Below are 11,641 nucleotides of genomic sequence, written 5' to 3' on the forward strand. Positions count from 1 at the left end.
CCAACAGAAGGTAGACAGTACTAAAAGTCAGGGACCTGGGTTCCAATCCGGCCCCTGCCACTCCATAACCTGCCATCCCACTGCAATTCCTCTTGGAGATCATGAGGGATGCCCAGGAAGCATACTACTTGTGGTTGAATGCAGGCTACAACCCACACACGAAGGTGCGACTAGGGCCTGTTTTCCCTAACAAGGGGCACTGTTTTAAGGGGTAACCTAAAACGTCTTGGGCTAATCCCCTAACAGTAAGTGCTCGCTAGATGCCAATGTAACCACGTCTTGTCCTGCCTAGGCACAGCCTCTCGCTCCACACCGCACCTAGCGGAGTGGGCGGGAGGACCCGGCTCTCCGGGCTGCGCCCCCAGCTCCCGCCGCCTGTCGCGACAGCGGCGGTGCATTGTGGGGCTTGTAGTGCGGGGCTGGGTTGGTTGGGTGGGTGGGCGCGGCCGAGGCAGTCGCAGCGGGGCCATCTTCTTCAGGCCGGCTGGTTCGGCCTGTGCAACCCGCACTTGCGCTCCTCGCCCGCCCCGATGGCGCCGCGGCCGCTGAGCCCCTTGGTGCTGGCGCTGGGTGGCGCGGCGGCCGTGCTCGGTTCGGTGCTCTTCATCCTCTGGAAGACCTACTTCGGCAGCGGACGGGAGCGGCGCTGGGACGGAGGCGAGGCCTGGTGGGGTGCTGAGCCTGCCGGCCTTCCACAGTGGGACGAGTGGGACGTGAGTGCCCGAGGAGGCTCGGCGCCTCCGCGCGTGCAGCCGAGGGGGTGTGACCGCCGCCCTGCGAGTTGAGAGCTTGGCGCCGCAGGCGTCACGCTGGTGGGCGCGTGGCGGGCTACTGGGAGTCCCGGAACCCTGGAACCGCTGGGCGTTTGGGGGCGTGTGCTGTGCTGCGCCGCGCCGCTGTAGGCCTCCGGCTTACTCGCCGCGGCCGGGGCGCGAGCGCGCGGTCGGGGAGCGCTGTCCAGCCAGCGCCGGGTGCAGCTGGCGCCCGGCTGGCGCCTGCGCTGTGCGTCCAGCCCGGGATGCCCTCCGGCCCCTCCCGCCGGCCCGCCGCTGTTTCGCTTGTTGCCGGGATTCGGCGCTTCTTGCCTCCATGGAGTGAGGAGGGATTGTCAGTCTAGGGAGGCTGAGGCTCCGCGAAGCGGAGGAATTTGCATGAGGTCACCCAGGGAAGGCTAGAACGGCTTTTGGGAATTCAGGACTGTTGGCAGCGCTCGTGTGCACCAGAGCGGGCCTGGCAGTCCCTTGATGGTGGGAGGGCGGGGATGTGCGCTTTGGGCTTTCGGTCTTCCCTGGGGGAAGGGTGAGGCCGGAGGGTGCCGATCGCAGCCTGACCCGTGCTCCGCAGCCCGAGGACGAGGAGGACGTGGAGCCGGCGCTGGAGGAGCTGGAGCAGCGCGAGGTGTTGGTGTTGGGGCTGGACGGCTCCGGGAAAAGCACATTCCTGCGCGTGCTGGCGGGAAAGCCACCGCTGGAAGGCCACATCCCCACCTGGGGCTTCAACTCCGTGCGACTGCCCACCAGGGACTTCGAGGTGGACCTGCTGGAGAGTGAGCAGACACCCCCTCCCCCCGCGCCCGTCTCCCCCATCATCTCAGCTGGACCCAAGTTGGGGCTTGTTATCTAAGCAGGACACGCCCTTGTAGAAAATCTTTCCCATGTGTCCCTGGGGTACAGGATGGAGTCCAACACTGCTCTGTTCTCTGGTTTGGTCGCCCCCTGTCCCTCACCCTTACTGCAGCCCACGTGCCTAACCCTGATAGACTCACAGCTAAAGTTTTCTGTATGCCAAGCACTTGACAGACAGCACTTTAAAAAGCCCTGCCAACAGCTCCATAAAACTGGAAAGAGTTATTACGTTCATTATATATGTCTTGCATGAGGCAGTGAGGCCCAGAAAGTTAAATAATTTATCCAAGCTCAGGCAGCTTGCTAGTCTGTTAATGCTGTCTAGCTTGGGCTCTCGATATTAAGCACCCTGTACATTGCTTGTTTCTGAAATGAGTGATAGTCACCCAGTCGTGTCCAACTCTTTAGACCTCATGGACGGTGTAGCCTGTCAGCCTTCTCAATCCATGGAGTTCTCCAGGGTTTCTGAAGGGTGCTTGCTTTTTTCTTTCTTATCATCTGTGCTTTGCATGCACTGTTCTCCCAGTCTGGAAAACCCTTCTTCCCTTTATGAACTGCTGTTCATCCTTCAAGGTTCAGGTCAAAGGTGATATCCCATGAAGCCTTATCTGACCCCCAGGCTAGCTTAAGAGTTCTTGCTCTGGGCTCCCCTTCTGCTACTGTGTTTTCCACATACCTCCCTGTGTCCCTGACTGCGCATCTAGGGCACAGATAAATCTGATCCAGCTCTGGCCCCTAGGGCCCAGCCCCAATCAGGTACCTGGAAGATCACTTGTTGAGTGAGTGATCAAAGGAGGATCTGAATAGCCTCCTGCCCTCAATGTTAGGCTTCCTGGGATCTCAGGAGTGGCTAGGAGAGAGGGTATTGAGAGGCCAGCAGTACTTTACCCCTGTGTCCAGTCACAGACTCAGTGGAAAGGAACAGGTGGATTTCTGTCAGCCATATTACTCAGACCATAAAGACTCAGTGGGTTTAGTTAAGTGCCAAAGTGGTGGGATCAGACTCAAGGCCTGGCCATTGGCCTCAATGGGCCCAGTTCCTCTGGTCTCAGGGCCTTGCCTGCTAGCCTGCCCTGGCTACATCTTTCTTCCCTGATCGTAGCAAACATTGATATTCACCTGAGATTCAGGCCTTTTAGCATGCTTTCTGTGTCTCCATCTCTCGTGCCCAGGACACAGAAAATTCAGATGGGGGTTCTGCAGTTGAGGCCCACTCTGTCTGGCAGAGACAGTATCCAGGCTCAATAAGGTCACTCAACCTGGATTCAAACCCAGATCTCCCATTCATGTCCGGGGCCTTTCCCCTGCCACACCACTCACTTTGCTGTGGTCACCTACAGTGCTTGGCCTGGAGCCCAGCTGAGAATGAGCCCCTTGTGGATCTTTGACTTTTCCCTCCCCTTCCCACCCCCACCTCGTATATCCATTTTATTAACTAGTTCTGTCAGCTTTATCCTCCAGTAGAGTTTGCATCTGTCTGTTTCTCCCCACCTCCATCTTTGCCTGCTTGTCCCCATCCATGGTCACCTGTCAGTACTGCAGCAGTCTCCTTGCTGGTCTTCCTGATTCCACTTCTGTCCTCAATGTTGACCAGCAGCATCTTTCAGAAATCCATATCACTTCATGTCGTTCTTGCTTAAAATGCTTTTGGGGCTCCCAAAGCCTCTCTGTGGCCTTACAGGCCCTGTGTGGTCCAGCCCTGGCCAGCCCTGCTGGTCGTGGCTCCTTCTCCCCCTCTGGCAGCGCCTCAGCCACCTTGAATGCCTTCTGTTTCTTGAACACATGGATCTTGCCCTGTCCGGTGCCTATAACACTTTTCTCTGCCTCTTCTCATGACCAGCTCCTTGTCATCATCCCAGAATCAGCTCATGTGCCACCTCCTTAGGCCACCTTCTCAGACCACCCAATCCAAAGCCACCAGCAGACACTACCCCCACCCCACCCCGCCACTTTGACTTTTTCTGTTTTATTTCCTTCCCTTGTGGAATGTGTTTTTGTGTTACTGCTGTGTTGGTCCTGGTTACAGAGGGAGCTCCTTGAGAGCAGGGCCCCCCTGCCTGCCTTGCTGACCTCTGTGTCCCCAGCACCCAGATCAGTGCTTGGCACCTAGTAAGTACTCAGTATATACTTGTTGAGTGCCTGCTATGTGCCAGGCATTGTGCTGAGGGCTTTGGGGGGATCCAGAGATACATAGCTCTAACTCTCAAAGAGCTGAGAGTCCACAAGTGTCAGAAGTCTAATCAGAAACACTAGGATGCAGGGGTGACCATTGAGGACTTTGCAGAGGGACACAGAGGAACAGGAATGCAACCCAGGTTGGGGGAGGTGCTACTTGGACAGCCACACGGTGGCAGGATTGAGTATGGCTTTTCCAATGGAAGAAAATGGGGCAACCAGACTGAACAAGAAAAACTGAATGGAGAATGGCTGTTCTCAGGCAGCACAGGGGGTCCTGGCTGCTGACGACAGCCACTGACCTGGGAGGAAGCTAGGGATTGGGAGGAGGCAGGACAGGCCAGGACAAAGAACCAGAGTACTGTGTTTTGAGGACATCTTATACCCCAGTTCTGTGAAAGGTACATTGTGTACAGTACTTTGGGGTTTTGCTACAACCTGTTAGGTAAGTTGAGTGAGGAAGAGACTGATGCTCAGAGGTGTCGACCTGCTCAGGGAGATATAGCTGTCAGAGCTAGAGCTGCACCCAGGTCCGATTGGCTCAGAAACCCGTGGACTTTCCCTTGCTAGAGCTGCACCCAGGTCCAATTGGCTCAGGAACCCATGGACTTTCCCTTGCTCCATTGGCCAGTGGAGCCTTGGGAGGCTGGAAGTGATGTGGGGGTGGGCTGTAAGTAGAGAGCCCGGGGCCCAGGGAGGCTCTGAGCTGGCCCCTGGCCTCTCCTCAGTCGGCGGCAGCCAGAATCTGCGCTTCTACTGGAAGGAGTTTGTGAATGAAGTGGACGTGCTGGTGTTCATGGTGGACTCGGCTGACCGGCTGCGGCTGCCGTGGGCCCGACAGGAGCTGCACAAGCTGCTGGACAAGGACCCTGACCTGCCTGTTGTGGTGGTGGCCAACAAGCAGGTGAGGGCCATGGGAGGCTGGCTACGGCCAGCTGGGCCGGATCCACGATGCCTAGGGCAGGGAGCACCGGAGAGGGACTCGGGCCTAGACCCATGACCTGCAGCACACAGCTGATACTGTCACCCCCTCTGCTACCTGTGCTGTGTCCTCATTCCTCATCCCTCGTCCTCTCTGCCTCCCTCTCTGCCTCCCTGTCATTTGTCATCCTGGAAGAATGAGAAAAATAATTTCTCTGTGTCCACTGTGTCTGAGGTGTGGTTTCGAATAATATTTCATATGATGTTTCTATTCACTCTGTAAGCTATAGGATACTGTTTTCATTTTACATACAGGGAATCTGAAGCTCAGAGAGATTTTGTATACCTTGAAAATAGTAAATTGGAAAGTTTTACTTTAATTGCACCTTTTCCACTCTGCTATATCCTTAATGATCTCTGACTCTAGATCAGAGAGCTATAGCTGGGAAGTGGTAAGAAGTTAACAAGTTAAATACTAATAACATGATAACACTGTAATCATGACCTCACTATAGGCCTTGACGTTAGCCCAAAGTTACAGCTGCTATGTGGCAAAGCCAGGTCTTGAGCTCAGATCCTCCTCAAATTTCCTGCTCTTCACTCTATGCTACATACGTCTCCTGGCCCAGTAACTCTTGGCATCACATACTTACGGTGCCATTCTCTGCTGCAGTACAGAGTCCTGTTGTGTTTCAGGTGGTGTGGGCCCATGGCCCTGAGAGCTGTGGGACATGTTTCCAGCCTGGCTTGGAGACATGCTGTCTGTCTTAGACCTCAGGTTTCCTCTGCCTATCAAGAAGTATCTGGCATGGTTATAAATAGGGTAACCTTATGTTCTGGTCTGCCTGCGACAGGCCCCAGCTATGCCTGTTGCTCTGATATAACTATACTAGTTCCCACTTTGAGTCTCAAAAGTAACCCAGTTTGGACAATGAATCATGTCATCTTATATATAAACTATGGTTTATAGTGATTTTAAACTTTACAGAAGACAGCACCTAAGGTCCCATCATTCTATGAACTGCTTCAAGAAGAAACCTTTTAATCTTGGGCCAGGCTTGAAATTAAATGCACCATCAGCAGCCATGTTGAGTAGTGGCCTCTGTTTTTTCCTCAACAGGTTTGTAGGAGTCTAGGGGAGGTGAAGCCTTTGTCTGAAAGTGACCTTACCATAAGATCTCTCCACCATTGAATTTAGGAAACTGAGCTAAGATTTCTGTAAAGGTCATAAACTTGGTCATCAAACCAACCTGGCTTTAAAACCTGGCTCTGCCACGTATCACTGTTTCCTTCGCTAAATGATACCACTTCCCTGAGCTGATTTCCCCATCAGTTGAGTATGGACAGTGAGTTAAATGAGATGAGTACCTATCACAATGCCTGACTTAGAGGACGTGCTGTTTCTTAGCACAGTGGCTATGAGTGAGAATGAGGGGGTGGAAAGAAGTTGATACCAAGGAAAGTCAGAGATGAGGAAGTGAGTTTAGACCAACTGGCCAAGAGAGAACTTAGGCCCCAGTGTCCCCCCCCAGGGAGCTGATGAACAGTTTATTTCACAGATGACAAGGGTGGGTTGTTGGGACACACTCTCAATCCAGCCTGACGTCTCCGTTTCATCCCAGGACCTGAGCGAAGCCATGAGTATGGTGGAGCTGCAACAGGAGCTGGGCCTGCAGGCTGTCGATAGCCAGCGGGAAGTTTTCCTCTTGGCAGCCAGCATTGCCCCTGCAGGAACCAGCTTTGAAAATCCTGGCACCGTGCACATCTGGAAACTGCTCCTGGAGCTTCTCTCCTAGGCTGGTGCCCACCCGCTCACTAGCCAGCCCTGGAGACTTCAGTTCTGCTCCTCCTGCTTCTTCATCTCCAGCTTGGGCCTGGGGCACGGGCTACATAACATCTCCTCCCTTCTTCCCTCCTCACCCTCAAGAGCAGGGCCTGGGTGAGGCCAGGAACCACACAGAGGCCTCCCAGTGAGCTAGCCATGAGGCTGAAGCAGGGAGGCAGTTGAGGCCAAGGGTGGGAGAGGACAGTGTCTTGCTCATTCTGAGCAGCAAGTGGATCCCACTTTCACCAGGGAAGGCAGCCTCATCCTCTGACCTGTACAGCGAGCTGCCCAGCAGGCTCAGTTCTCCCCGCCCTGCTGGTCCCAAGGGGTGAGGACTGGTGTAGGTGTCCGAAGTATGCCCTAATCCTAGACTGATCCCTTCTGGTGATTTTGCACCCTCTCATGTGCACAGGTTCTGGGCCGTAAGCCACGAGCTCAGACTCCCTGTCCTGCCTTATGCTCCAACCCCAGCTGGCTCATGGCCTTGTGCAATCCCTGCCTCTCTGGGCCATCCCTATTAAAGAGAGGTGATTTAGGTGGTGGCTTTCTAACCAACCCATGAAGATAGGAAGCTTGAGGAGGAATCTAGAGATCCTGGCAAGGAGCTTCCTGAAACCTCCCTGCTTTCCCAAGGTTGAGGTCCAGCCTGCTAACCTCTTAAATAGAATAAGTGGTCTTCACCCCCTAATCAGAAACTGAAACCCACACCCACCCCAATCTGGAGTCAGAAGCTGCTACTCTTACACTTACCTGTGCCAATGCCCATGTTTACATAAGTCTGGGGAAGGAAGGAGCCTGCCTGTGTTCCTGGGAAGACTTGTCAGGGGAGCAGGATGTTGGCCTCCAGACTGCATTTAATTATTTATTTATTTATAAAAGGAACAGGCCCAAGTTTTAGGCTCTGTTTCTAGGTGCTGTTATCCAAACCCTAGATGACTGTCATGGAAAATTTGGATCTTTGAGGAAAATAGCTGGAATCATGAATGACAGTGTGGTAAGCTACATGTGTCAATGGAGACAGAGCTCTTCCTCCCCCAACCCTTTGTGGCTGTACTTAATGTCATAGAATTTCACCATGACCCATATGAACTTGAACTCCAATACTTGGCCTAATACGTCAAAGGGACACAAACTCTGTAGAGGTAACAAATGAGTCTGGGAGAGGCAATTTCATCATAGTTACTCTTACAAAGAAATTAGAATTAGCAGACCAACCAGTGGGTAGCCTTGAGTATATCGCACAGCCTTCCTGGACCTGCTGATTGTGCAGCTAAGGCAAAGCTGGACAGAATAGCTGGTGTCCTCTCCAGAACACATTCCGTGATTCTCCTGTTTCCAGTGACCAGCCAGTTTAAAGACTGTCTCTGTACTGACTCTTCAGTGCAGGCAGAAGGAACCTTTTGTCTGTCAAGAGGCCACTGAACAGTCGACAGCCACAAATGGGCCTTTTTTTTGAGGAGGTAACCAACTCAGTTTGCTTTTTAATTGAGAATAGAGATTATGTGCCTTTGTTTCATTTGACATTTACTCAGCGTGCTACAGTTTCATACTGTGGCGGGTGCAAGAAGGGTGGGCCGGGAAGGTGTCTCAGAATAGAATCACTTTTCTTTGAAATTCAGATTAACTTTCTGTCTTAAGTGATTTGACTGATTTTATTTTAAATATTTTGGGAATGACTTGGGTTTTAGAGTAGCCTTTGAAACTCTGCTGACACTTCATTTTGCTGGCAGAAAGTAAGGAGACTTGACTTCTCTGTTCTGTGAACTTCACCTTGTCCTCTAGCGTTAATACTTGAAAGTTACCCTTGGAGCCAACATTTTGGAGAGGGGCGCCCTTTTCTACTAATTGAGCTCTGCCTTTGGTCTAGTGCATATCACTATGTAGTACAGTTTTTAAAAGTCCCCACTGTCAGGAGGTGAGAATAGTTAGGTACTTGAGCAGCTTTCAAAGGCCAGTGTCAGAGCCAACAGGTCCCGGGGGCACACGAGAAGACACCACCGAGGAGCACTGAAGGTCCCGGGCAGTGGCCCTCGGTGCCTGTACAGGCCGTATGGACGTCCTGTCGGCCTGTGGGTGTGTGCGTGTCTGTGGCTGACGGCAGCACTCCTCTGCTGGCCTGTCCTCCAGGTGGGGAGCCAGACAGTGCTTGTGTCCCGGTTCCTACCAGAACCAGGCTGGGCAGAGTCGGGGAAGGGCCTTTTTTCAGAACTGCTGACTGCCTTGCGCTCTTATGTAGTTGTTCCTGAATGTGACTTTGGCTCAAGAGCCTAGGTGGCTGCTTTGGGGAACCTGTTCATCTCAAGTGCAGCTCCTGACTAACCGGGATGACAGCATGTTTCCCCCTCCGCCCCACCTGAGCTTGGGACTAGCAAATGGACGGCCGGGCAGCTCTCGCACTCTCATGAAGACCATACAGTGCCCACTTCACGCTTGGGAAGGCAGCTCATGCATCTGTGTGCCGGTTGAACCTGTGAATCATGCACCCTGACACTGGGGGCTTCTGCTCTTGAGGTTATTTGAATGAAATCATGGCTTCTGACCTGCTGCTGTCCTTCTGAAGAGAAGTCAGCCTGGCCCAGAGCCTGGACACGTGGATGGTCTAGGCAAGAGGACTCTTGAGGCTACTGGGACCACCACCTTGGACCAGCTGCCTATCCCAAAAAGCCTCCTCTGGCACCTCCTGGTGTTTGGAACCATCCATTGTAAGCTTGTGCCAACACAGTGGTATCCAGCTGTGAGGACTGGAGAGGAGGTGAAGTTGGTCCCTCCGGGCCTCCGGACCCTCCTCAGAAGTGCTGGTGAAAAATTTCACAGCTCTAGCATGTCTGAATGTGACCTCCGATTCTCCAGAAAAATGTTTCCACTTGCCTTTGGAAAATATTTTGTTCTTAGGCTAGGTTAGTAGCAACTGCCAGCATCTCAAACCAGCCACTGAAACTCGTCTGTGGCGTCTATCCTTGTCCTCTCACAGCTGCCCCAGACCTCAGACCTGCACAGTCAGCAGTCTGCCTCACCCCTGCCAACTGCTGTCACCTCCAAGTCTTCTCTAGTAACTCTTTAAAGGGAAACCTCCAGCTTTCCCTGCTGCCTCCTGGAGATGGGCCCATAAAGGGACAAGGGAAAGATTGCCATCAGATCTGAAGTAAAGGAGCCTTGCTGTCCCAGCCCATGCCCTGTGAACCCAGGCCCACAAACTGCATAAAATGGAGTGTTGGTGGCTGTGTACAATAAATGCCAAAAATTTGGTGGTGGTTTCATATAAATTCTGATTTTGAGGAACAAACATGCTTGGTGCTTAACAGTCCCAGGGAGGGACAGCTCTGGAGGGTGGTCCCAGAACACATCCCACAGCAAATCCCAATCCCTTCAGTCCACGCTGGGGTGGGTGGGTACATCAGCTTTGGCCTAACAGTACTTTTGGGGAGATACCCAAACCCTTGTAGTTCTAGCTGACAAGGCCAGAGCTAGGCATGAAAATGGAAGTGAGAACTTTTTTTTTTAATTTTAGCAATGCTGTTTTGTTTTTTAATTGGAGAATAATTGCTTTACAGAATTGGAGAACGGCTTTGACTGCCTCCACACCAGAGGTCAGAATGGAGGTGGCGCCATTCCACAAGTGTCCCCCTAACACCTGCCCTTGGGCTGGGCTCTGTGGTTCCCTCACAAGGTCGCTGCATTCAAACCCAGTCTGGTAGGGGATGTCCAACCAGACTAAAAGGCAGTTACTGGCACTGGCTACAGAAGTTGGGGCTGGGGGACTCCAGGACACTGACAGCCTGGGCGCAGAGGAAGGTGGCATGGAAGGCTTCCGCAACGCCCTGTGGTATGGCAGCTGAACTGGGTGAAGAAACAAGGTTAAGGGCCTGGCCCGGTCACAGGCCTGATTTCAGAATGCTCTGAAGGACTTCTGCATTCCTTAAGCTTTCATTCCCAAAGCCTTCGCTCACGGTGACGGTCACTGCTGGAGTCTAGCAAGCCGAGTCCAAAAGGCAGGTTTCTGTCCAGTTTCCAGCCCGCCTTAACGGTGTGAGATGGTGGGCTGCTTTCAGTGGCCGAAGAGAAGGCCAGCAAGCAAAAGTCTAGGCGTAGTCATTGGACAGACTAACTTCAAACCCCATGTTAATGCCTCTCAAGCCTGCTTCCTTACCTGTGAGAAGATAAAACCACACAACTGTGTGGGTTTTTTGTGAAATGTTTTATGTAAAAACACTTAACTCCTTTTCTAGAGCAGTGAGGGGAGACAAATTTTATGTGACTTAAGGAGAAACCTCAGGAACAGGTTTTTATATTATTGATACCTGACAATAATGAATCAAAATGCCCAGCACCCACCTCACTATACTATAATCCTGCTACATACCAATCATGCCACCAGATTACACAGGCCAGGCCCAAAGGAATGCCATGCAGTGTGTAGCCCAGGACTTGGAACACAGCAGAGTTGCACTCAGCAGTCCCACAGACATCTCAGAAAGCAGGTTTGGGGACTTCAGACTCAAAAGACAAGCAGCAAAGGCAGGTCACTTGAAGGCAGATCAGGAGGCAGCTGTATAGCATCTTATCCACTGGCACTCGAGCCACAACTGGCTTCAGACCAGGGCCACAGAAAACCCGTTCACCAGCCCCCAGCCTGGGGTGGGGCCAGCACTGGAGGCCCCTCCCAAGCAGCCCAGTCTTCCATAGAAGTATTAGTTAGCTCAGATGGTAAAGAATCTGCCTGCAGTGCAGGAGACCCAGGGTCTATCCCTGGGTCAGGAAGATACCTGGAGAAGGGAATGACTGCCCACTCCAGTATTTCGTCTGGAGAATCCCATAGACAGAGGAGCCCAGCAGACTACAGTCCATGGGTCACAGTCAGACGTGACTAAGTGACTGACTCACTTTTTTGTAGAAGTGATAGTGTAACTGCTATTCAGGAAACCAAGGTAGCGAGCAGTAGAACAAGAACAGGGGAGGAAAGGGAGGGCAGCTGTGCCTAGGAGGGTACATGAATGTGCAAAGGACTGAATGGCCTCTTTACTTTGGTTGAGGAGGTTACTGAAGGGGGCAGCCCCAGGGCTTGGCTGGGAGGGCAAATACAAAACTGTCAGAGAAG

General features: G+C 52.7%; 1 protein-coding gene across 2 annotated transcripts; it reads left to right on the plus strand.

Moving 5' to 3' along the window:
* Positions 1 to 414: 414 nt before the first annotated feature.
* Positions 415 to 9,790, plus strand: ARL10 (ADP ribosylation factor like GTPase 10). 2 transcript variants are annotated; one of them, XM_055550821.1, is made up of 4 exons: positions 415 to 713; positions 1,345 to 1,546; positions 4,529 to 4,704; positions 6,344 to 9,790. In XM_055550821.1, exons 1-4 carry the CDS (start codon positions 531 to 533, stop codon positions 6,515 to 6,517), a joined length of 735 nt encoding a protein of 244 aa, XP_055406796.1. In that variant the 5' UTR covers positions 415 to 530; the 3' UTR covers positions 6,518 to 9,790. The 2 variants fall into 2 exon arrangements, with proteins under 2 accessions (XP_055406796.1, XP_055406805.1); XM_055550830.1 differs by lacking the exon at positions 6,344 to 9,790 and adding an exon at positions 5,842 to 6,035.
* Positions 9,791 to 11,641: the final 1,851 nt, after the last annotated feature.

The sequence above is a fragment of the Bubalus kerabau genome, chromosome 1, assembly GCF_029407905.1.
Source record: "Bubalus kerabau isolate K-KA32 ecotype Philippines breed swamp buffalo chromosome 1, PCC_UOA_SB_1v2, whole genome shotgun sequence".
NCBI lineage: Eukaryota > Metazoa > Chordata > Mammalia > Artiodactyla > Bovidae > Bubalus > Bubalus kerabau.